General features: G+C 40.5%; 1 protein-coding gene across 1 annotated transcript; it reads right to left on the bottom strand.

Moving 5' to 3' along the window:
• Positions 1 to 12,440: 12,440 nt before the first annotated feature.
• LOC116758036 (olfactory receptor 145-like) lies at positions 12,441 to 13,368 on the bottom strand. Its single transcript, XM_032640643.1, is given in 2 exon segments — positions 12,441 to 12,684; positions 12,686 to 13,368. Coding segments are annotated over 2 exon segments (927 nt in total).
• Positions 13,369 to 26,880: the final 13,512 nt, after the last annotated feature.

The following is a 26,880-nucleotide window of genomic DNA, read 5'->3' as shown; positions in this document are numbered from 1 at the left end:
CTCCTAGACCCACTGACTTCTATCCACTTTCTGACCAAGGGAGTCTCTCTGTCCTTCACCCTCCTTCCCTTGAGAGTTCTCCTTCCCTGAACCTACTCTTCCTGGCCAACCAGTACTATCTCATCAGTAGATTTTGGCTTAAAAGTGGGAAAGCATTAACTTCGGGCTGCTTCTGATTTATACCTAGCAAAAAACCCTAAAGCAAATGAAGTTAAAACCATAGTTACCTGCCTGAAGTATGTGGAAGGGGAATAGGGGGAGAAGAATTACATAGGAACAAGGAATAAAACATTGGTACAATTCTATATTGCAGTCATTGGTACCATGGTATAATATTGTTGTATATTGCTGTATATGGTACAATACATCGATTAGTAGTATTTAACAAACTTGGACATATACATACATTTTGACCCAGCAGTTATACTCCTAGATGTACACCAAATAAAAATAAGTATACACATGTATACCCTAAAAACGTGCCAAAAAGTTTCATGAAAGTTAAACAGATAAACGTCACAAACCTATTATGGAACAAAAGAAGCCACAGACAAAAGAAGGCATACTTTATGATTCTATTTATATGAAGTTCAAAGGCAAGGAAACTAATCTTTGATGTTAGAAGTCAGATAGCGGTTATTCATGGTTGGTCAGTTGGGGGCTAGTGACTGGAAAGGTCTATAAAGGGTGCTTCAGGATTGCTGACAATGTCCTGTTTCTGACAGGGGTGCTGGCTACATGGATGTGTTCAGTTTGTGAAAATTCATCAAACTGTGTTCTTATGTTACCCTTCAATTAAAAGTTTATTTAAAACATAAATGGAGAACAAAAACAAATGAATATCTTAATAAACATCCTGCAGAATTACTTTAACACTAAAATTACTAAACACCTTTGAGGCATAATTCCCTAGTTTATAAAATGGAGATTTACTAACCTACCAACTTTCAGTAGGATAACACATGCAAAAGTACCTTTTTTATTTCTCATCTATCTTATTTCTCTTAAACCCCCCTTTGTTTCTCATATAAAAGGGAGGAAATCAAGAGGAAAAGGAATTAATGCATATGGAGCAACTGCAGAGCACCTGGCATTATGCTGGATGTTTTCTGTGTATTATGTTTATAACAACTAGACAATGTGCATGTGTGGCAGATTATTCTTTCCAAAGATGTCCATTCTAGCACACACATACACATACATACATACATACATGCATCTTACATCCCACATGCTCTTGGTACAATGGTACTAACACTCCTCCCATGAAGAGATGGTGTCTATGCTTTCTAACCTTGCATCTAGGCAGGGACTTGGGATTTCTCAAGCCAAGAGTATGATAGAAGTGATGCTTTGTGACTCAGTCATGAAAGAATACAGCTTTCCCTTTCTCTCTCTCTCTCCCCCTTCCCCCCTCCTTCTCTCTTTCTCCCTCCCTTCCTTCCTCCCTCCCTCCCTCTCTCTCTCCGTACTCTTATTCCTCTTTTGTCATCCCCAGCATCTCAGTCATATTGGAACACTCTGGCTTTGTCTCCAAAAACACCACAAAGCAGAAAGTTTATGGCAGTTTATCCAATGTTGAGGGAGAGCAGAAGCCCTCTAGGGGCCAGGACAGTTTCTAGTACAGGTCAGGATTACTTGGTCTGATTCCCCCTCACTACTCAGAGAAATCTTTTTCCAGTTCCATATTTAGATGATGTTTTTGAGGTTTATTTTTGTGAAGAAAATAGTTATTTCTTTCTAGTACATAATTTCTTACCCACTGCACTTCCCGCTCTTAAATAACAGGTTAGCAGATGTGTAGCAATGACCCAGCAATGGAAGAGTAAGAAAGAATTATCTCTGTTCATTAGAGTAGAAGTCAGTGTATTCATTTATTCATCACCCAATAAGTATTAAGGTTAGCTATTTCCAGCAATCTTGCAAACTTTTTATTCAGAAAAATCTCTCCTGATATAACAAAACCAAGAATTTAGAATAAAATATAAAAATCATCTATTTGTTAATTTTTGAACTGGCAGAAACTAAGTGAATTCCTATGAGAGAAAAAGAGAAAAAATAAGGAAGTAATAATCCAGAGGGGTGCACAAGCACTGAACCTGGGGTTTGCCCTTGGGGAACTAGTAGATGCCCTGTGGCCCAGAGTCAGAGTTTAATTGGGTTGCCTATGCAGGACATAAGAGATAAAGCCTGGGAATCAAGCAGGTTGGGAGTTTGGAACCTATTGATGCATAATACTAGATCCCCAAAGGGAAACATCTTCCATGGCTTAACTAGAGGAAGAGACAAGCTCATACAGGAATAGGGCACAGATATGTATCTGTCTTGGCCTTGGCTCTAGAAGGGCAGAAAAAGAGATAAAGTATCCCCTTGAAAAGTTCTAACCACCTCTGTGTTTTACGTGGAAAATTCATATACATATATAACCAAAAAAAAAAATCCTTCTTGGAAAAATACAGTTTTAAATCAAGATATCAGAGACTTTCCCCAGATAAATATCCAAGGATCATAAGCTCTTAATGAAAACCACTAAACAAACACAAAGTAAGCCACCAGGATGAGAATCACCATAAATGAAAAATCACAACCTATACAACCAGACCTGCAAAACTATTAGGCTTATCAGGGACAGAATACAAAAAAATGTACTTGATGTATTCAAAGGGAAAAAAAAAAACAAATTGAAAGTATAATGAAGGAAAAAAACAAAATTGACAAGGCATATTTTTTTTAAAGACTCAAATAGAACTTTATTTATTTATTTGCCACACTGCACAGCTTGTGGGATCTTAGTTCCTGAACCAGGGAATTCCCTCTAAATAGCACTTTTAGCAATAAAAACATGATTGTTAAAATTAGCAACTCTATGAATATGTTAAACAGCGTATTAGACACAGGTAAAGAGAAATAAGTAACTTGGAGAGGAGCACCTTATCCAGAAGTCAACATCAGCTAGGGGGATGGGGAAATAAATATCATTTAGAAATATAACCCAAGAAATGTAGAAGGTAAAGAAGGTCCGACAGATATATAGAGAGCATTTATCACATTCTAGGCCCTGTGTTTTTGCACTAAAAATAAGGGCAACAGTGGAAACAGACGTACATAGTCCCTGTTCTTTCAAACATGTAATTTGTATGGAGAAACCTAGAATAAACAAATACTTCTAATAATCAATTAGAAATACAGTAAGTGTGCCAGGAAGAAGTTATGGGGTGCTATGAACCCATTTAATGGAGGGTCAGGGAAGGCCTCCCTGAGGAAGTGAAATTCAGGTTTAAAACCAAAAAGTAAGTAGGGATAAAAATAGTTGTTCGTTTATGACTGTCCAGCATTGGCACTCCTTCTGCATTTGGGAATCCGCCCTTGTGTGAGCCTTGGATGGAGCCAGGACTTGGCCTTTTTCTGTGAAATCTCTCCAGAGAACATAAGACCTGAGCTCAGCTCAGATGTTCCCATGCAGGTCTCTGAGTCTGGGGCAAGTGACACAAGAAACAAGAACAACTTATATTTCTTTTTGGCACAAGGAAAGAAAAAAAAAATCGATCATCAATAACAAACATCAGGTGTTGCTGGTGCCAGCAGGAGCAGCCAGCTCAGCCTAACCAGATGGTTCTGAGGTGTAACTTGGCTGTGATTCCACCACCTGGCTTCCCCTGGTTGCTGCCTGACTCCACAAACTGGTTCCTCAGTCTGCTCTAAGATTCTGTGAACCACCCCATTTCTTGACAACTCCCTTTTTTGAAGAAGTTAACCAGAATCAGTGTCTGCTGTCTGCAGTCAAGAACCCTGGCTGGTAGAATAGGGACTGGAGATTAAGGGGAATGTGGGCGGGGAGTGGATTCAGGGAGAGCATTCCAGGCTGTGGAGCAGCTTTCTCACATCCCTGTGATGAAGGCAGACACACCCGCCAAAATCACCTTCTTAAAAGGGTGTAACAAACTCTCAGAGATTTTCTTTATTTTGAATGATTTTTCCCTTCCAGGGAACTGTTGTGTGGATGTGGTTTAGAGGATAAAGTGAACACACATTCCAGATTCTGGAGACCATTCTTCATACTCCTACACAAAGTTTTTTAAACCTTCAATTCTCCAATGACTCTTCTTTTCTTTAATAAGCTGCTTTTCTAGCTAAACAGAAATGCATTTGATTAATTGTCTGACCAGCTTTTTTAATGCTCTGTGGGCCATAACAACAACAACAAATAATAATAAGGATTATGTTTAACATCTAAGAAAGCTAATGACACAAAAATCATTTTTATTAATGATTAAATCGCTAGTGTGTGTTTATATTGGTCATTGTTATTGTAAGGTTCTGTTTTTCATGGGCTCTGTATACACTTTGTTGTCTTTGCAATTCCTTATAAAATCAATACATGGAATAGCTTTCTGCACACCTTGTAAAACTTGGAAAATAATTTACTCTTAAAAATCATTTATATAGGGCTTCCCTGGTGGCACAGTGGTTGAGAGTCCGCCCGCCGATGCAGGGGACACGGGTTCGTGCCCCGGTCCGGGAAGATCCCACATGCCGCGGAGCGGCTGGGCCCATGAGCCATGGCCGCTGAGCCTGTGCGTCCGGAGCCTGTGCTTCACAATGGGAGAGGCCACGACAGTGAGAGGCCCGCGTACCGCAAAAAATAAAAAAAATCATTTATATAGTATTATGGAAAGTGTATCTTTGATTTTGCAACAGATCTTTATTCGGAAACAGTCTCCAATTATTACATTGTTACTATGGAAACACAGTCTGCTTTATGATGTGGTTTTAGAAATGCATTGCTATTAGTCTTGAATGATAAGTAGAAGTTTACCAGCAGAGAATATCAGGAGGATGTTCTGGGCAAAGGGAATCACAAAAGGCAATATTAAAGGTCATATGCGGGGGGAGGGGAAGCGCTGCAAATTTGGGGAATGGAAAATGACACAGACTTGAATCGTATACATGGCAGAGAGGGGTGGGAGGTAGCTGGGGTAGATTAATGATGATAGTACAATTATATCCTTCTTCCCTCTCTGAGTCCAGAATCAATTGAGAAATTACATACAGAAGTCAGACAGGAAAAATAAATGCAGCTTATTGCTGATTGGAAGACCCAGCTTGGTTGTACATCTACATCCAAGGACCCTATAGCTCCCTCATTGCACACCATAGACTAAATTTATGAATCCAGGTCTAAACTGAGCTGGACAACTGTTGGTGTTCTCGACAAAGAAACAGAGCTGCAGATGGAACAGATGAGTGGAGATCCTGAGAATGTGCCTGTCCTGACTGGAAATGAGACAGACTCTAGGAAGGGGGCTGGGCCACATTAAGCCACATTATAAATTAACTCTCCCAATTTCTGATCAGTCCTATAAACCAGCGGTCCCCAACCTTTTTGGCACCAGGGACCAGTTTCATGGAAGACAGTTTTTCCACAGACCGGGCTGGGGTGGAGGGTTGGGGGGCGGGGGATGGGGATACGGTTCAGGCGGTAATGTGAGTGATGTGGGGGATGGTTCAGGCAGTAATGCCAGTGATGGAGGGGATGGTTCAGGAGGTAATGCGAGCGATGGAGGGGATGGTTCAGGCGGTAATGCCAGCGATGGAGGGGATGGTTCAGGCGATGGTTCAGGCGGTAATGCCAGCGATGGAGGGGATGTTTCAGGCGATGGTTCAGGCGGTAATGCGAGCGATGGAGGGGATGTTTCAGGCGATGGTTCAGGCGGTAATGCGAGCGATGGGGAGCGTCAGGTGAAACTTTGCTGGTGCACCACTCACTTCCTGCTGTGCAGCCCGGTTCCTAAGAGGCCACTGACCGCTGGTGGTCCGTGGCCCAGGGGTTGGGGACCCCTGCTATAAACCATCCTCTCCTTTGGGGTGAAGTGGGGAGAATAAGGGGGAAGAGAAAGGGTTGCTTCTTCATTTACCTGCCTGGGACATAGAAGCTTCTCCCCCAGTAGGGAAAGTAAAGCATAAATGAAGCTAGAATCGCATTTGGAGCCCAAAGTGGTTAGCACCAGGTTTGGACTTCACTGTAGTTGATGGTGAGCAAAATGGGAGAGCCTTGACATCTCCAGACTTGTCTTTGAATTTTGGTAAAGGGCGAAGGAGAAGGATGGGGCTGGAGACCAGGAAACCTGAACTAAGGTGGTGGGAGGGATGTGCAGAATGTCACACATGAGAATAAATCAAAGAGAAAGCTACTCTTAGAAAAGGAATTTAGGATCCTCAGATGAACACATCACTGTTAAAAAGTTCTTTGAAAAGAAGGAAACAATGTTGTCCTTCTGTGCAGCCGACAGAAACATTTCACATCATTCCACTGACCTTACAGCTTCAAACATAATGAGTACAGCCGTTAAAAATCATGATTTTCATATATATTTACTCACACAGAGGCTGCTTACAATGTGTTACAGGATGAAAAATAGTTATAAAATCATACATAATATGATCACATCTGTTTTTGTGTGTCTGTATATGTTTATGTGTGTATTGTCTTTGCAAACCAATTTAAGCCATCACGACTACACACACACAAATATTCTGAAAAAATATACACCCAAATCCTAAGAGTAGTTAGTTATCTCTAGGTGGCAAGATCATAGATTTTTTAATCTTTTGCTTACCTATAAATTTATATATTCTTACAACACTCAAGCATTGCTTTTGCAAATTTAAGAAGAACTATTTAAAAAATTAAAAACAAAACACAGTATAATTTAGTATTTTAAGATCTAACTAAGGGTTCATTCAACATTTATTTAGCACCTTCTGTATCTGTCAGGCATTAAGCTCTCAGCTTGTGTTAGATCACCTATCTGAGGTTGGGAATATAACCTCAAATAAACATTTTCTGAATATATTACTTCATAATCCATATTACCATAGTCCAGGAGGTCTCACACGTTTATATTACTGACCCTAGTAGATCAGTGCAGTGAGTAACGAGAAGAGTCTTTAGTGTGTCTCCCTTGACATTTGTTTTTGGCAAATTGTTTTCAAATGAGAGTGAATTATGGACTTGTTCAGCTCAAAGGCAGCAAGACCTTGGTCTTGGCACGAGATGCATATACGTGCATCACTGTTTCTTACACATGCAGATTGAGCCTCTGGAAGGCAGTGAGTGGTAGGAGTGTGGACACCAGAGTCAGACAGTCTAAATTCAGTTCTCTACTCCACCGCTTACTATTTACTCAATCTTAGGCAAGTTCCTTAACGTATTTAAGCCTCAGTTTACCCAGCTATAAAGCAGAGAGAATTATCTCATACAGTTGTAGGGAAGACTAAATGAGAACTCATATAAAATGTTATTATTACTGTTTGAAGAACATGAGTTCCTTGAATGTGAAAATATTGTCCACCTTCATTCTCAGATCACAGTCATTGCAAGATACATGAATGAAGGAGGCAAATGGGACAAGGAGTCATATCTTTAAGGAGGCCAGACTGAATGGCATCTACAACCAAACGTGTGGACAAGCGTCTCGGGGCTTTTTTCCTCCCGCTCAAGGCCTAATTCTTCCTTTCATGTAGTCTCACAAGTCACTGGTGGGAACCTAGGAAACTGTCATGTGAGCAGGTAAAAAGTGGTGAGAAGTGATAATTCGGAATCATCGGGTTTGGAACACAGAGCATTGGCCTATTGACAGAAAGCAAGTCTCACTTATACATAGACAGGTATCCTCAAAGAGCAAACATATAAATGAGTACTTTACAAACACGAATATTCTCCCATTAAATACCTGCTTGCAGAATTACATTAAATACAGCTCATTTCACCTAATAGTCATATCTCATATTTAAACACCATTTGTCTTTATGTAGAACCAGTGCTGGGGCAGGGAAAGTACAGGATGAGCCTGATTGTTTTGCCAGAAAGTAATAAAGTGCTCAAAATCTAATGGAGATATATTAAAAGGACGTAAGATCCAGTGTGAGGAGGGTCACACTGGACAAATCGTAGACAAATTGAGCATCAAAGTAAATAATGGCAATAATGAATCATAAATCAGATAAAATTAGAATGTATGAGTCCACAATGATATAAATGAATGAATGAATAAATATAGAAGAAATAAAGGTTCTTCCTGAGAAAATGCAGGCTAACAAATAACAAAGGTTTGATGGAGTTGGACAGGCCCCATTTTACAACCATCAGAGTAATAGATTCAGGCAAGCACCATCAATGGATGCTAAAACTAGGGTGTGAAAGATTGAAAAGGAACATGACGTTCATAGTTTCAAAATGTCTCCCCACAATTTACTTCTAATTACAAAGGAAAAAGTGGTAACCTTCCCCAATAAATTACTAAGGAACTTGCAAAGTTTCAAAAACTCTTGTTTATCAAATGTCCCCAGAAGCAGTTCTGAGAGGGCATAGAATATATTCATTTGTGTGAGTAAAGAAAAGAAAGCTTTTGCTCTGAGGAAATGGTGCTTTGCAAGATCAGCAAAGAAGAACAGATTGTGGTCTTGGTGACTTTTTTCCAGGTGTATTTATCTTTTGAACACAATCATTCGCCTTTATAGTCTCTGTTACTCTGGGGGAAATGGGAGTGTCATACCCCATTTGGGAGTGTCATGAATGATTCACTTCTTTATTGTACAAATTTTTCTTCAGTATGCTGTCTCTGGGATATTAGTTAAATGGGGAGTACAAAATGAAAGCCCAACTGTAGGTATTTTATAAAATTTCCCTCAAAGCCCTATGTTCAATTGGATAGTGATTTAGAGTTTACTATAATACAGTACATTTTATATAACACAATACATTTATATAACACAGTACATTTTACTCTTAAGAGAAGTGTAAAGTTGTGGTTTACAAATATGATAGGGTCTGGCTCCTGCTACAGACGCCAGGTGGCATGTGCCTACAATTGGGGATCAGGACTAAACATAAGACATAGTACAATCAAGGCATCAGTGATGGGACGCTAGGGGCCAAGCGTGTGTTTATCTGTGTGCCGGAAGAGAAGAATGTGTTGCCAGAAGACAAAACAGGGAAGCCCCTGTTCTGTCAGCTGCTAAAACTGCTAGATGCTCCAATCTTGCATCCAACATATATTTGTTAAATCCCCACTCTGCATGTGCCGGGCACTGTGCTTGGTGTGGGACTGTCTCAAAATGGACACCAGGGACTCTGCTCACACAAAACCTACAGTCTTATTTGTGGTAGGGGTGGATACAGAAAAGAAAGTGAGCAAGGACCCTACATTGCGACCAGCACTTGATAAATTGACTGCAGTGTTCTGCTGTGAGAGCACAGAGCAGAGGTGCAGAAACGAACGGGGGTGGGGGATGGGAGAAAGATATTCCAGAAAGACACCTCACAATAGATTATCACAGACATAAAGGCTCCAGAGTACGTTCCCGTCCTAGAATTAAAAGGATTACCAGCAATATGATTAAGCCAAGAAAGAGCCATTTAAGAAATAAAAGGCGTATATAAGGAAGGAAAAGAAGGGTGGAGAAAACATTCTCAGTTTTGCTCCCTCTTTTCTTACCCATCCTGATACCACAAGTAGTTTATGAAGTAGAGAAAAAAAAAAAAGATGTAAAGGGAAGAGACAATGATACAAACACCACCACCACCAAAATTAAAGGTGATCAATTTTCATGAGTGCCGCCCTTAACCAGTACAGAGTCTGGCCAGAGTAGACAGTCCAGATGTGTTCACGCTGGTAGTGAGACTGCAAGTTGAGGTAAACTTTCAAGAAGGGATTTTGCAATAAAATTCAAGAAATCTTGTATAATTCAGTAATTCCTTGTCTAGGAATATATTCTGATAGGGTGGGGGGAGACTCAAAGATTTATTGAATGTTGTTAATCAAGCATTATTTGTAATTTGGAAATATTAAAATAGTATACAGCAGTAGAAAATTGCTCATTGTATGTAATACATCCATATGGTAGAATTTTACACAAGTATGAAAATCAAATTGGAGGCAAGAGATCAGAAAAAACATTCTTGCTGTGAGCTCTGTCTTGGGGCACACACTTTTGTAACCAGGGCTGGTGCTTCCTTGTTTTCACAGTGTTCCTTTCTCTCTCCCTCTTTTGGGCTACCCATGACCCTTCATATACATTTTATCTGCTTTTCTATTAATTTATTTATCCAATAATCATTCCTTATTCCCTCCTCTTCTAATTAATTTTCATCAGTTTAAAGCAACTGCTCATAGACTTTGAAAACAAAGGCAACATTGTGTGTATGTATTGTGCAGATACCGTATACTATACATGCAAAGACTGTCTATAAATATATAATAAGCAACAGTGATGGACCCGAGGGAGGGTACAAAAGGACCAGAAAATTGGAGTGAAGTGGACGTCCTTTCACTGATTATTTTTTGGTAATAATTTTAATTATCATGAACATGTACTGCCCATTTAATATACAAATAAACATATATAGTAAATAGATTGTAGAAATAATGATAGAGCATAATCATTTTTCATATAAGCAAGCGTGAGCCCAGAAAGATGAAGCAGTTGTCCCAAGGTCACACAATAAATTAGTGGAAGTGCTGACACTAGGAGGAGAAGATCTAGCAGGAATGGAGATTAAATTTGCTGAGCACTTGCCATTTAATTTTCTTAATAATCCTGTGAAAACATTTGCTCAGAGACATCAGGTAACTTGGTGAAGGTCACATAGCTACTGAGTAAAAGCGAGGGTTCAAATTTGATTCTACCCTCCAATTCCCTAGTCTATACTTTTTCTAGGTCTTTATGCTACTCTCCTCCCCGTCCCAGTCATCCAGATTCCATACTGTCCATCCGTCTTTTCTATGCTGTCTAAAGCACAGTTCTCTCACTCCACTCTCATTCTTTTGAACTCACCCTTATTGATCTGTACAGTCCAAAGGGCAAAACTGTATATCCATCCACACTTCGTTTTTCCAAATAGAAGAGACTTTTCCTAAAGAGACTCTCATAAATCAAAGCTATTTTCACAGCATTTCACATATTGTTGCTTCACCAAAAAAATATTTACCACTTACAATTTTCTTTTAAAACAAAAGGCAACCCTGCCTCCCTTTACATAGTACCGTTAGGCTGTGGGTCTACAAACTTAAGCTGTACAACTCTTCCACCCTTTACTGGAAGTTGTGTCAGCTAGGGTCCCCACAGAAAACAGATGATCCACTGAAACAAAATGATTGAAAAAGACAGCAAGGGAACTATTTGTAGGGGTTTAAAGAGAAAGGTGATTGAGAGAAACCACAAAGGGATGATCGAGCTCCCAAGACTAGCAACAGCCAGGAGACATTGCCACCCCTTGGCATGAAGAGACAAAGGAGGGAGCATTTACTGTAACCAGGTAGGAAACAGGGCATTCAGTTCCTGACACTGTAGCCCAGCTGGAAGGAATTCCAGGAAATCAATATCACAAATATCATGCTCTTCTCACCTTCTGATTTCGTCTGCTGATGCCAACCCAACCAGAAACCAGGGGCCAGGGAGCCCATTGACAGGATCCTCCTGGGGCTTGGAGTAAAGTACAAAGGGCAGCAAGTTAATCTGGAGAGGCACACAGCAAACAGAAGCGGTACCGTCACAGTCAGTGGCCATTCCCTCTGTGACGGGCTGCTGTGTGGTGCTGACTGGATTACTGACTTACAACACTAGGTTTTCTATGGTTCTGAAATAGTCTCCAGATCCTTAGCTGACCACCCTGAGTGGCAGCCTTCTCTACTCTTGCTTTAAAAGCACAACTTGGAAACAGGGAAATGATTGTGTTTGAAATAATTCCCAAAGCCTGTCCTTCGTAACTTTGACAGTTCTCTGAGGTCTTCCACCCAGCCTGGCCAAATCCCTTAAAGTCCAAGTCCCAGAAGCTCCACATCACTGTCTCAGGAGGTACCATGCTTGCTGCTCTCCAGGTCCCAGCACACTTCCCCCACACACTCTGCAAAATTCTCAAGATTTGTCTGGTCATTTAGCCAAGACCATCTCAACAAAATGTTATACCTCCTACCTTCATGCAAAAATGTGATATTTAAAATTAGCCCTTGAAAAGTTGCCTGAAATTTCTGTAGACAGAACCAGACTTTCATGTCCTAGACCCAGCTCACATTTGAAATGAAACCTTCCAGGCTGAGGGAGGAAGAAAGTGAACAGCAATGGAAGGAAATCGTATTAGAAATCAAGAGCCTGGATTCTAGTCACAGTTCCCCTGCTGAGTAATTGCATAACTAATGAACCTTGGTGAAGGTACATAAGCCTGTATCTATTCTCAGAAATATGATAGAACTTAACTAAATGATCCTAAACGTCCACTAAATGTGAGTATCCTCTAGTTTTAAGAGTCTTAATTTAAAGGGCTCTTAAAATGGGAAGGACAAACTTGTTTGAGAAAAAGTAAAAATTTCCTCCGTGTAACCAGTGGAACTTGAATCATCTATGGAAGGAAAAATGTCCCTTTCCTAAGCATTGCCTCTTTCTCAGGAGAACGATTTTTTGCTCAAAGTTTTCTTCATGGCAATTTTGATGTCCTTATTCCTCAGGCTATAGATTAATGGGTTGAGTATGGGCACCACAATGGTATAGAACAAGGAGGACACTTTCCCCAGGTTCATGGGTAAAAGAGAAGATGGTTTGAGGTACATGAACGCCCCTGACCCAAAGAAAAGAGAAACCGCAATTATGTGGGAGCTACAGGTGCTGAAGGCTTTGGACCTGCCCTCGGTGGAGGATACTGGAGAGGATGAGGGCATAAGAAATGAAGATGGTAGCTGTGGGCACACCAATATCAATACCCACAACAACAAAAACTACCAGCTCATTTACATATGTGCTGGTGCAAGAGCGCTCAAGATGGGGAAGGATGTCACACCTGAAGTGGTCAACAAGATTGTTGGCACAGAAGGTCAGTCTCCCCATGCATGCTGTGTGGGCCATGGCCCTAGCAAACCCCATCACGTAGAGACCCAGCAAAATAGGTAAGCAGACCTGGGGAGACATGGTGGCTGTGTACACCAGCGGGTTACAGATGGTGACATAGCAGTCATATGCCATCGCTGACAGGATGAAGGACTCAGAGACAGCAAAGAAGGTAAAGAAGAAGAGCTGAGTCATACACCCTGCATAGGAGATGATGTTCTTCGTTGAGACAAAACTCATCAGCATTTTGGGAGTGATAACAGTGGAATAGCAGAAATCTATGAAGGACAAATTATAGAGGAAAAAGTACGTGGGGTTGTGCAGGTGAGAGTTGAGTCCAGTCAGGGTTATCAAGCTCAGGATCCCCACCACAGTGACCACGTAGAAACCTAGAAACAGGAAGAAGAGGGGGATCTGGAGTTCCTGATGGTTGGTTAAGCCTTCGAGGATAAACTCCGTCACAGAAGAGTTCTCAGCTACTGTTCTCATTTAAGGCACTCTGTGGGAACAAGGGAAAAGAGTCACTTAGAGGGAGAGGGGGAGAGAGCACTGCTGCCCTCCCTGTCACCTCCCAGTTCTTTAGAATTAGATCCACACTTGGATATTTTGGACTTCAGCAGAAAGGCCTTTCTGGAAGCTATGGGTCTGTTCCCATGACCCCCTAGTGACTCTGCCTCTGGAGCACCATCGGGGGACGGATCTGCCTCCAAGAGGAGGGCCACTGCTGCTGGGAAGAAGGGACCCAAGGATGCACTGAGGAGTCTCCCGGATCTTTACTTCAGTCCATTTATTGTGTCATTCCAACTCCAGTGTCTGCTCAAGTTTACAGTAACTGGGGTCAGTCTCTGGGAAGAGTCCTCTGAGAGGATGGAGCCAGCCCAGCTGTGCTAGAGTATCCACTTCATGGTCAACTTGGACAGACCAGAAAAGGAAGGTGGTCCTTCCCAAAACCTTTACTACCTGAGGGTGGGGACTTAGGAAAAGTTCAGCCCAAATGCCGTCACTCACCTCTTTCAGTCTGCAGCTTTAGCCCTGTCCCTGTCGGTCCAACTCTTGCCCTCGATTGTTCAGACAGACAAATGGCTCTGGTGCTAACACAGGTGAAGGAACTAAGTGTGGCCCCTTTAGTCCCTGTTCTATTTGGGAGATCAGAACTTGGACTGCCTTCGAATTCTTTCTGAACTGAAGAACTTGATATCTGATTGAGGCTTTGCCCCGAGGCTTTTTTCCAGCTTGCAGAAGGGAGACAGCATCCTCACCTGTAATCAGTGTCAGGCGGTGACAGGAGACTGAGCAGTTTTATTCTGGTTTTAGAGATCTAGGGACCTGATTAGAAGTAGAAAGCCAGAGGTCCCCCGGGGCCACAGCCCTAAAAATTAACTCTAAAAAGAAGGAACTTTTGCTTATACCCTGGATAATATTTGAATGGGGTTTTAGAAACATTATTTGTTCAGTTAACAGCTACTCAGTGAAATGAAAAAAATAATAATTTACCATTTATTGAGCACTTATTATATACGTATACCCAGCAGTCTTCCTCTCCTAGCACTTGTATGCTGAACCCAGCATGCAAGGATCCAAAGCATTTTACATATAATACTTTATTTTAATTCTCCCCTAAATCCTACAAACTAAGTTTTATCACTCCAATTTTAGAGATGAAGTATTTTATCTAAAATGTTACAAAGGTCATATGAAAATCTAGGTCCATCTAACTCCAAATCTTGGTATTTTTAACAATTGCATTTAATATCTCCCTGTGGAGATAACTAAATGTATAAAGTCTTATCTTCAAGGCTCTGACATTCTCTTGGAAAGATAAGATAGAATATATCTGACTAAATATGCAAAAAAAGTAATAAGATCCAGAAAAAATTATTTATTAAAAATAAAGTGCATCTCTTCAATAAGTGGTGCTGGACAAACTGGACAGCTACATGTAAACAAATGAATTAGAACATTCCTTAACACCATACACAAAAATAACTCAAAATGGATTAAAGACCTAATGTAAGGCTGGACACTATAAAACTCTTACAGGAAAACATAGGCAGAACACTCTTTGACATAATTTCGATCCACCTCCTAGAGTAGTGAAAACAAAAATAAACAAATGGGACCTAATTAAACTTAAAAGCTTTTGCACAGCAAAGAAACCATAAACAAAACCAAAAGATAGCCTCCATAATGGAAGAAAATATTTGCAAACAAAGTGACCAACAAGGGATTAATCTCCAAACTATACAAACAACTCATGCAGCTCAATATCAAAAAAGCAACCCCATCAAAAAAATGGGTGGAAGATCTAAATAGACATTTCTCCAAAGAAGACATACAAATGGCCAAAAAGCACATGAAATTGGTAGAGCCACTATGGAGAACAGTATGGAGATTCCTTAAAAAACTAAAAATAGAGCTACCGTATGATCCAGCAGTTCCACTCCTGGGCATATATACAGAGAAAACCATAAATTGAAAAGATACATGGGCCACAATGTTTGTTGCAGCACTATTTATAATAGCCAGGACATGGAAGCAACCTAAATTTCCATCAACAGATGGATGGTTAAAGAAGATGCAGTACATATATACAATGGAATATTACGCAGCCATAAAAAAGAATGAAAAATGCCATTTGGCAGCAACATGGATGGACCTAGAGATTGTCATACTGAGTGAAGTAAGTCAAAGACAAAGACAAGTACTAAAACAGTATTTGGAGCAGGTCTGACCAAACTGTTCCTCATTCCACCTGGGAGAAGCAGCCTCCCCCAAAGCTGTTTGATTCCAGGCAGAAAACTAAATGTGAATCATGAATTCATTGAGTACCTGAAATTCATTTTGCAGAAAGTTTTGGGGTATGTTCTATCAAAATGCCAAAAAGCCAGAAGGAGTAGGATCTCAAATCATCATCAGGTCACAGCCTAATGGAGATTAGCCAAAAAATCCTGTAGTGCCTTGTCCTGAGATCTGCTGCAGCTCTCCTCCCAACATATCTTTGTCTTTGTGAACATCCATATCCCTCCAGGAAAATGAAGGATGGGCACTATGTTTATTCAATGTATCTTTAAATCGAACATAGAACCTGGCTTGCAGCAACTCACAACATGTTCATTAATCTCAGATTCTCAATCTTGTCATCTGCAGAATGGGGATAATGATAATAATTCACAGGGTTGTTGTGAGAGTTAAATCAAATAATGGAAGACTTTCACAAAGAGGTGGACACATAGAAAAGCCTTTATAAATGTTATAAGAAATATACATAAAACAAATATAAAATATGTATAATTTAGAAAGGAATAAGGAAGAGAAAAAGCTCATTAAGAGGTAGATGAACCTGAAAGGGGCAAGAGGAGCTCATACAGGGTAGAAGAGGAAGAGAGCTGACAGGAATGAGAGGAGCTCTGAAATAATTTTTTTTTTCTTCAAAATTTTATGTAAGACCCATCTTTCCAACACAACTTAATCCACAAACAGGCTCAAGGTCCTTGAATATTTCACCTTGTCCCTACTTCCTGTCCAAAACCAATGCTTTATTTTCAAATAACCACACTCTACCACACCACAAAGGCCAAATCACCAAGTCAGGTGAGCTTTCCTTTACAGTCTCCAATCTTCTCTTTCTGTACCCACTTCTAGTCTTGGTAAAAATCCCTCTTCCCCAAACTCACAGTCCTAAGCTTTCTTTACCTTCAATTCTGTGTCAGAACCAATTCTCTAGAAAGATCTCACAGATTCATCAACAGTCGACTAAAGCTTATGGGAGATCACAAACATTCCACACCCTCTTCCAGGTATTATTTTTAATGAAGACCAAATCTTTAACCAAAAAACACATCTCTAATTATGAACTTTCAGACAGTGCTCAATTGATGAGAGGTACATTTTGGTCAGAATGAGGCATTTGGAATCATCATGCACTGGGTTTATAATGAGAATCTCATTGGTAGCTGTCTGTCTTCCACTTGGCAAGCTAATTATAATCCCTATGTCAGTCCTTCGTATGTGTGTGTGTGTGTTTTGTGTGTGAGTGTTGTGTGACACTTGCACATACCCGTTGCTTGCCAGTCCTCCATACGGGGAATATATTTTGCTCACAGCTCAATAACAAGAGGCCTCAACCATGAATCTTAACACTTAGAAATTTGCCACTGCCTTGGTGATTACAAGAAATTCCAATCCTTACTCTCACCCCCACTGTAGTCGACTCACAGTTAAAGAAAATAAATCATTATTACAACCTGAAATGACCCCTCACAGGAAAGGGGCACCTTGGGGCACAGAAAGCAAAGAGGACCCAAGCTTCATTAAAAGTTGACTTCTCTAGGAGCTTAGAGGATTCTTGTTTGGATAATAGAACAACCAAGGAAAGTTTCTTCTGGATTTATGTCACTTCAGAGCCCGTTGCCATGGGAACTACATTTCAAAATCTTCTCATCTGGGGCTTCACTAAAGTCATGTTTCCCTGAAGAGCAGATGAAGCCCGAGCAGGAAGCAGTGTAGGAAGAACTATTCTTAACTGTATTCCTTTTGTTGCAGAACTGCCGTCTTTCCTAAACTTGACTCTCTATCTAGTGCTTCTTATTTATTTCCAGTTTTTCTGTCTTTTTAAAATTATGAATCTATTTGTGTCCTTCCATGTGTGACACGTGTAAATTCAATACAGTGGCTCTCATGCACATGTATTAACCCTCAGATTTCTGGTGGCACAAAGTTGGCCCCAAGTGTATTGACCATCACTACCCACCAGAGGCGGCCAAGTGCAAGTTACAGTTTCATAAGAAAAAGGCACAGAACCTGACCAAGGGAAAAGATGGCAGCTGACAGGTCTTCATTTGACATAGCCGCTGTTAGCTCCTGAGAAAACAAATATCAGGAATTATGTGGCTCTGCATTATATTCAATCTCAATATACTTTTATTAAAACATTTTCAACTCCTTAACATGCAAATCTGTACGTAAATGGTATATGTATTTAACATAGCGTCCTAGAAATAAGAAGGGGAACTTGGAGGTCTATACTGGGGGTAATTAACATGTATTGAACACCTGTGTACCAAGCACTCTGCTAGTAATTTTACATACATTATGTCATTTATAGAAAATGAATAATCTACCCAAAGTACAGATTTGGCATGCTTAAAAATATCATCCAATGGATTATAGAATACAAGGAATACTAATACTAGTACTAATATTTTATATCTTTAAGTGCTTACTATGTGCCAAAAACTATGCGAAGTGCTTTACACATAGTAACTCACTTAATGTTTTTACAAATCCTATGAAGTAGGTACTGTTATTATCCTGCTCGGCACAAGAACATTTCCTTGACTCAGAGGAATCAGACTTGGTTATTTCTCTCTTTTTTTTTCTTTTTAGCAATGAATTCTTTTTCTGTTTTTATTTATTTATTTATTTATTTATTTTTGGCTGTGTTGGGTCTTCGTTTACTGTGCGAGGGCTTTCTCTAGTTGTGTGAGCGGGGGGCCACTCTTCATCGCGGTGCGCAGGCTTCTCACTGTCGCGGGCTCTCTTGTTGTGGAGCACAGGCTCCAGACGCGCAGGCTCAGTAGTTCTGGCACACGGGCCTAGTTTGCTCCACGGCATGTGGGGGTCTTCCCAGACCAGGGCTCGAACCGTGTCCCCTGCATTGGCAGGCAGACTCTCAACCGCTGCGCCACCAGGGAAGCCCCTGACTTGGTTATCTCTTAGGACAGCCTGGTCGCCTTAAGCCTCCAGGTGTTTGTAGTGATGGAGGAATTAACAGATTAATTAGCTAGAATTAGTGATCATAGGAGAAGAGTGGAGAGGAAAGACCAGGTATCAAAGGTGACTGAGATTTCAACCCCAGGACAATGAAAAAAGGAAGTAAAGATGGCAAATAAAGACCTAGATTTAGACCTGTCAAGTGCTGAAAGTACATCTAAGAGGGATGGTCAGGAAAAGCTGTGTGAGATGGAGGCATGAGGAGGAGGTCATCAGGATGTGCACTGGGAAATCATGTAAACAGGGGTGATCACAGATACCACAAGTCAAGGATTAAGGATGAAACTTTTCAATACAAAGGGAGGAGGAAGTTATTAGTAAATGTGACAGAGAAGGCCAGTGTGTTGGCCCTGAGCAGGCTTTGTAGTCAGATGACTTGAGTCCTGATCACATCACTCACTGGCCAAGTAAGATTATAGTGTTTGCCCCTTAGAGACCCTGTCTGTAAGCAGAGAGATTAACATCTAACATATAGGATTGTTGTGGGGAGCAGTTATCATAATTTTAATAAGTAATTTTGAATTAATGAAATATCTTAAGATCCGAATTGTTGCATATCTCTTTTTATCCACTTGGTCAAAATTCTGCCTTTTACTTTTCATCCACTGTTTCAGGATTGAATTTCCCCAGCTCCAGCTATATCATAAGTTACTGCAAGGCAAGATGGTATGTCGAAATACCGTTTAATTTGCACACCCAATATTGAACACAGTGACAAGGTGCACATATTGTTCATTAATATTTACTAAGTTCAATAGAAAGAAGCGTAAATGTGGTTGAATAAAGTCCAGATTTGAAAATTGATAAGTTCAGGGGATACATTTATTTTTTTCAAATATTAAGGAATTTGTTAAGAGTTTTCCTAAATAGCTATGTGGTAAACCCATTTCCAAAAGATAAATAATGTAGATTTCACACAAGTGGTTTTAGTATATTTTTGACATCTTAAATATGCTAATGTTGGCACTGAATGGACAGTCATGTTAGATGGTGTGTACCTATTGGGTGTGACCTCCGTAAACCAGGTATTTACAGAATAGAAAGAACCTCCTGATATTTGAGGACTGGCAAAAGGAGAGTTACTCAGTGACAGAAAGAGCTGCAAAGTCTTCCCAAGTCAGGAGCTGCCCAGAGCTCAGTTTCATCATAGCCCACAGTTTGGGGCTCTTAAAATAGGAATCCAATTTTTAAGTGACATTTATCTCAGGAATATGTATGCTACTATAAAAAGCAAATTACACTAACACTAGCAATGTAAAATATATGATTTCAAGGTGTGTTAAGGGTACACCATGTTCCAAGACTGTGCCAGAGGGAGAAAAATGCAAGGCCATAGCATGGCCTTATTTAAAGGCAGCTCGATGGAGGGGAGGTTATTCTAGGCGTTGGTGGGGATGTCTCAATGGATTTTTTAAAAATAAATCCTAAAAATTAAGATTCACTAATTTTGTAGAAAGGCAACAGCCTTTCTTTGTTGGACAGAGATGTCTCAGAAATCCTAATTGCAGGATGGTGAAGACGCTGCTATTTTTAACATCTTTACTGGTCAGGAAAGCCACAAAACCTCTGTAAAATGTACTTTTCAAAGCTTTTCTAGGGAACTTTTCTAAAGGACTAGTTTTAATCAAGATGCAATGTGATGTAGTTGAAGGAACCAGGTTTAGGAGTCTAAAGATCTAGTTGTGTGGCCTTGGAAAAGTAAAAATGGTTTTCAGTCTGTGATTTCCTCTTCCGTAAACAGGAATATCAAACCTGCTTATCTACCTCATGATGTTATCTACAGTACACCAGGTGTATTTCCTTCCCTGCTCATCATTAAATGAAGTTTCTCAAATTTCCAACCTCCCCTTTCTTATCCACCTGTCCCATACAGTTTCCCAGAATAATTCCGTCCACTCCTATGGTTTAAATGTCATTAACTGATGTGTTAATTATGAATTAATTGCTTTAAGTATTTAATTGTTGAAAGGACTCACAACATTCAAACGTTTTACACTCACAGAACAGCTTTATCACAAGTACAGCAACAGCACGAGAAGGGTATGCAATGAAAGAGGTCCAGATATTTTGGCATGGGCTTCCTTGCCCTCCCACCACTGGATTACATAAGATGCACTTTGTCACTGGGTCTTGAATCACCACCAGCATACGTGGGAAGTTTCTTGGTACCGAGAAGTCCCAAGTCTGCTCCTTTTATAATGAACTGGTCTTGTAGACATAGTCTACCTATGAGACCAGCCTGAACCGTTGAGACCCCTCAGCCTCTGCCAAAACCAAGTATTATTATTGCTATTATTATTTTATTAAATTATTATATCCAATTATTATTACCAGACAGTGTTGGCAAGCTGGTACATTCCTGCCCTAAAACGTTCAGGAGCCCACGGTTATAAAACACTCTTATCTTGAGTAAGTATATTCCATAGCCTTGGCCACTGGTCAGTACCATGCCTCAGGGAGCTCTGAAGATAAACATGCAGTCAATCCATACTGGCTAAAATGAACCCATGCTATAAAATTGATAGCTGCCAAATGTATGTGTCTAGCTCAGACTTATACCCTCTACTATCAACAGCCTATCAGACATCCCCACTTGAATATCTCAAACACCTAAAACTCAGTCATGTGCAGTAAATTTCTCTTCTCCCTAAAATGTTCTCTTCTCCCTAAAGAAAATTAACACAGTCTTCTTATTTGCTGACCTCTCCATCCAGCCCCAAATCATAGATATTGATAATTGAGCTGAAACTTAACTTCTCAGTAAGGATTCAAAAAGCCTGTCACTAGCCAGGACATGGAAGCAACCTCAGTATCCATCGACAGACGAATGGATAAAGAAGTTGTGGCACATATATACAATGGAATATTACTCAGCCATAAAAAGAAACGAAATTGAGTTATTTGTAGTGAGGTGGATGGACCTAAAGTCTGTCATACAGTGAAGTAAGTCAGAAAGAGAAAAACAATACCGTATGCTAACACATATATATGGAATTTAAGAAAAAAAATGTGGTTCTGAAGAACCTGGGGTAGGACAGGAATAAAGACACAGATGTAGAGAATGGACTTAAGGACATGGGGAGGGGGAAGGGTAAGCTGGGACGAAGTAAGAGAGTGGCATGGACATATATACACTACCAAACGTAAAATAGATAGCTAGTGGGAAGCAGCCACATGGCACAGGGAGATCAGCTCCGTGCTTTGTGACCACCTAGAGGGGTGGGATAGGGAAGGTGGGGGCGAGACGAAAGAGAGAGGAGATATGGCGATATATGTTTATGTATAGCTGATTCACTTTGTTATACAGCAGAAACTAACACACCATTGTAAAGCAATTATACTCCAATAAAGATGTTTAAAAAAAAAACACCTGTCACTTAGTAGTTAGTTACCATATGCAAAGCAAAACAAGCTATTTGGCATGGATAATCAGAGAGCTACATCTTTTTATTTTTAATCTTTTTATTTCGTTGTTAATACACAAAGTTAGCTCTCTGTATCCTCAGGTTCTGCATTTGCGGATTCAACCAGAGATTGAAAATATTCAGAAAAGAAAAAATTCCAGAAAGTTCTAAAAAGTTAACTTGAATTTGCCTCATACCACCAACTATTTACATAACATTTACATTGTATTTACAACTATTTACATAGTATTTACGTTGTATTAGGTATTATAAGCAATCTTGAGATGATTTAAAATATACAAGTATATGGGAGGATGTGTGTAGGTTATATGCAAGTACTACTCCATTTTATATAAGGGACTTGAGCATCCCCGAGTTTTGGCATCCACAGGGTGGGGGGCGCCCTGGAACCGGTCCTGGAACCAGCAGATACTGAGGGATGACTGTATATACCCACATATATATGCATAACTTTGCATTAATGCATAAATGCAGACACATGATTTTTTGTGAATGTGTGCACTTGATATAAGGCCTAACATTATGTGTTGCCTTGACATCTGAGGGAAACCAGGAGGGCCTCGAATGGCCTAACCATGAGTTCCCCACCCAACTCCAGTCCTACTGATGAGGTCTCCCAACCAAGCAACCCCCCATTATCATGGGGTCCAGGCACAGTCCCTGCTTCTCCCTGAGTATCCTAGAGTTTCAGTGCCCTGTTAGCCTGAGAAGGTATTCAGATAAGCCAATTACCTTCTCCCCTGGGAACCAGGGGCACCTCATCCTCTCAATACTAGGAAGCCTGCTTCCCACAGCCCCTGGATGTCCTCTCTGTTTCTAGTGCAACCCTCTCGTGAACCTGCATGACCTGCAGTGTTCCCCCCACCCCAGGTTGTGAGTATACGTGAGTACTAAACTTCTGTTAACCCATCTGTCCAATGCTGGGTGGTGTGTGTCCAGCCATCCCCATAACCATGGGTAGGGATCCCTCATCAATGGGGTGAATAGGAAATGAATAAAATAGTGCAGCCCTTTTGAAAACTCTTTTTGAGGACAACCTGGCCACAGTACAGATATTATTGATGTGGTGTCTAAAAAAAGGAAGTTTTTCTGGGACTTCCCTGGTGGTGCAGTGGATAAGACTCTGTGCTCCCAATGCAGGGGGCCTGGGTTCAATCCCCAGTCAGGGAACTAGATCCCACATGCATGCCGCAACTAAAAAGGCCACATGTTGCAACTAAGGGGGCCACATGCCACAACTAAGGAGCTGGCGAGCTGCAACTAAGGAGTCTGCCTGCTGCAACTAAGACCCCAGGCAAACAAATAAATAAATATTTTTAAAAAGTAAGATTTTCTGTTATCTTCTTGGTGTTTGACTGCTTTTACTCCATTAAAGCTAATACCTTCAGATTCTGCCTAGAATGAGGCTCAGTTATCAACAAACAATGCTTTCACCCCAATTTATGCCTCCTGTTTCAGCTTTTAATAACCTCTCTCCAGATTCACAGAGGACCCAGCTGTATTGGACTAAAAAGTTTCAGGCCCAGGGAAAAACTAACGATAAATCCAAATGCCAAACCAATTAAATCAGAAGCTTGAGATGGGGCCCTGGCAGCAGTAGTTTTTTAAAGCTCCTCGGGTGATGCCAAAGGACAACCAAGGTTAGGGAGCACTGTTGCAGGTAGCAAAACCTCCAGGTCTTGCGCCTCATTTCGTCTCACCTTCATGATTTCAGAATCAAGAAGACCCTGGTTGGTTTGATAGAGAGGAGAAGTTCCTATAATCAGTTGTCTCGTTTCTGCTCAATAATTTCTAGGTTGTCCCTTCCAAAAATTCCTTTAATAATGGTAAAGAAAAATGTATCCCAAACATGGAAAAAATGTAAGTAGATGATTGACTAATTCTTTGACATTGAGCTAGAGCATTTTCCAAAATACCTGCTTGACCCTAATCTGATACTCTTGGAGAATATCACAGTGTATTTGACTAACAATTCACAAATGATAAAGGGGCAGGCATTTTTATAAGCCTTATAAGGTGAGATTTTTGCATAAATTGATGTCATCATAATTTGTGTAGTTTAGTAAAGGAGTTAACCCTAAAGGGAATATGGTTTTACTAACCTGTAGGACATTAATCAGTCATATATCTAGCATGGCAGTCTTACTCCAGCATTGTTTTCCTAGCTACTTACATATATGTGTTTGATTTTATATATTCCTATATAAAATTGTGTGTGTGTGTGTGTAAGCTGTTCTTAGAAACAGTTTCTTTGTCTTCTTACTAGTTGCCTCATTAATAAATAAAATTAAATTTTGACATGTGCTAATAACAAGTAAATATTTGAGTCAAGCTTTTTCAAATTAATAGCAATAATATGAATAGTTATTTCTTGGATGCTTAATAGAAGCCAGACATTGTACTCAGTCTTTATATACTTTATCTCATTTAATTTTTTTTAAATAAAATTATTTATTTATTTATGGCTGCATTGGGTCTTCGTTGCTGTGCGCAGGCTTTCTCTAGTTGCGGTGAGCTGGGGCTACTCTTCATTGCAGTGTGCCAGCTTCTCATTGAGGTGGCTTCGCTTGTTGCGGAGCATGGGCTCTAGGCACGCAGGCTTCAGTAGTTGTGGCACGTGGGCTCAGTAGTTGTGGCTCATGGGCTTTAGAGCACAGGCTCAGTAGTTGTGGCACATGGGCTTAGTTGCTCCGTGGCATGTGGGATCTTCCCAGACCAGGGCTCAAACCCGTGTGCCCTGCATTGGCAGACAGACTTTTAAGCACTGAGCCACCAGGGAAGCCCTCATTTAATTCTTAATGAAATAGTTTCTGTTATTATACTAATTTTACAAATGAAGGAACTGAAATTTATGGAAGTTGGTAATTTTCTAGAATTCACAAAAGTAAGAGGTCCAGGAAGCTAATTCAGATTGTCATACTCTAGCAGTCAAATTCTTAGCCAAAGACAATCTGTTTTCTCTGAGTTTGTAATCTCTCTGTACCTGGCCTAATAGTTTTGCATAAACATACACTTCAAATTTCAATATCTCCCCCAAAATAGCTTCCTTAGATCCCCTCCTTCCAGTATCTGCCCCCAACTCCCTCTCTTTAGAGGGAACTTCTTTCATATGACCAAGGAAGGATATAGTCCTGACTAAATAGTCCACATTTTCCTGCCCCTAACTTCTGCATCTGCTATCACCCTGCCCCTGTAAGTTCAAAACCCACATTTAAAGCACGAGCTGGCAGTGGTACCCCACTGTATAGTTTAAAACCCACTTAATACCATATCTTAATCAATCCCTGCAATTCTGGGAGGACGTACTATTTTCCTATTTTACAGAAAAGAAAACTGGGGCATATATAACCTCTGTAACCCCAGTGGAGGTCTTTTGCCTTCAAGTTTCAAAATTTATGATCTTTCTAATCTTGTATCATGTAATTCATCCCCTAACTTCTTCAGAAGACCTTTGGGTCTAAAAGGAAATTCTAACAGTGAGATTGAAACATTTTGGAAAAAGATCAGGCTCAGGGAGACAAACCGTGCTGGGGGATGAATCAGAGCTCAGAGCCAACGTCCCTGGGACAAAGTGTACTATGAGGAGGAGCAATCCTAGATGAGTTTGGATCTCCAGTTGCATCCCAGACAACAAAATGAAGGCCTTCAATGTGTTTAAAAAAATCAAACCAAATCCCACAGCAATTAAATGGGTGGTCTGGCTCCACAGCACTCCCTCTCCTCCACTCACCTCATTAATGAGAGAGCAGCATAAAGCCACATGACTCCACCTACTCGGAGAGAGCAGCCTGGCACCAGGCCCAGGTGAAGTCCCAGTCTCTGCATCTTCCACCAGCAAGGACCCAGTCCAGGACAAGCCTCCCTGTAATTACCACCGTCCTGGCCCATAGCATGCCGTGTTATTTAGAGAATCATCTCTTGCTCCTAGCACAGATAATCCCAATACTGGAACTGCAGACACTCTCTGCTCAGAGCCAGCTGCCTGAAGCCATTGTGTCCTCACTCTGCCCATCCTGGGATTCCATCCTGACAGCTCTGTATACCCACACTTAGTAACACCATGTCACATATACAGCTGCAGAGCACATGGATGCTTCCAGGCACCCCACTGCCTCCACAGGGGCCCCACCCTAAGGGATTGGGCCCAATGCATCCCTTGGATCTGATGGTCAAGTTCATAGCTGTAGGCTTCCCACTGTTGCTGATGTTGGCCTTTCCCCAAGTGTTCTCCTTACTGCCATGGTCCACTTTTGAATTGTAGCCCATAGTTTGAAAAACCCTAGTCTGAAGCATGCATGTCCTTTGGAGACCAAAAGAGAAAAGACAAAAAATGTAAGAAAGTTATTATTATATTATCACCTCCATAATTATTATCAGTGCCATAAATTTTCAATCAAAAACCTAGAAACAAGCTATTTTATCTTCAGGTTAGTTTTTATTATCTTGGGAAATAAAATTTCTAATTATGTAGTTCTTACTTTTGGGGCACAATATGTTTTCAGGGCTTAGAAGTCTCAAAAGTTCTTAGGCAAGACAGTTATCATCTCTGAACTGTCTTTCACTCCTTATCCCCAAAAGCTATTGATTACATATTGTTCGTGCCTAACACTTCCTGGTACATAGTATGTGCTAAATAAATGTTGTTGCTTGTATTTCTTCTTTGCTTTTCTTCCCACCTCTTATAAACCCCATCTAAATCATTATTACTTGTACTGTTTGGGCTCTTGATTTATTCAGCCACTCCACAGTCCCTGTTAAAGAGAACGTGGAAGAGCTGGGAGGTCTGACCCTTTTTTTTTCTTAT

This window comes from Phocoena sinus, chromosome 8 (assembly GCF_008692025.1).
Source record: "Phocoena sinus isolate mPhoSin1 chromosome 8, mPhoSin1.pri, whole genome shotgun sequence".
Classification (NCBI taxonomy): Eukaryota; Metazoa; Chordata; class Mammalia; order Artiodactyla; family Phocoenidae; genus Phocoena; species Phocoena sinus.
Note: the sequence above shows the minus strand (reverse complement) of the source record. Positions and strands in the feature narration are given on the sequence as shown.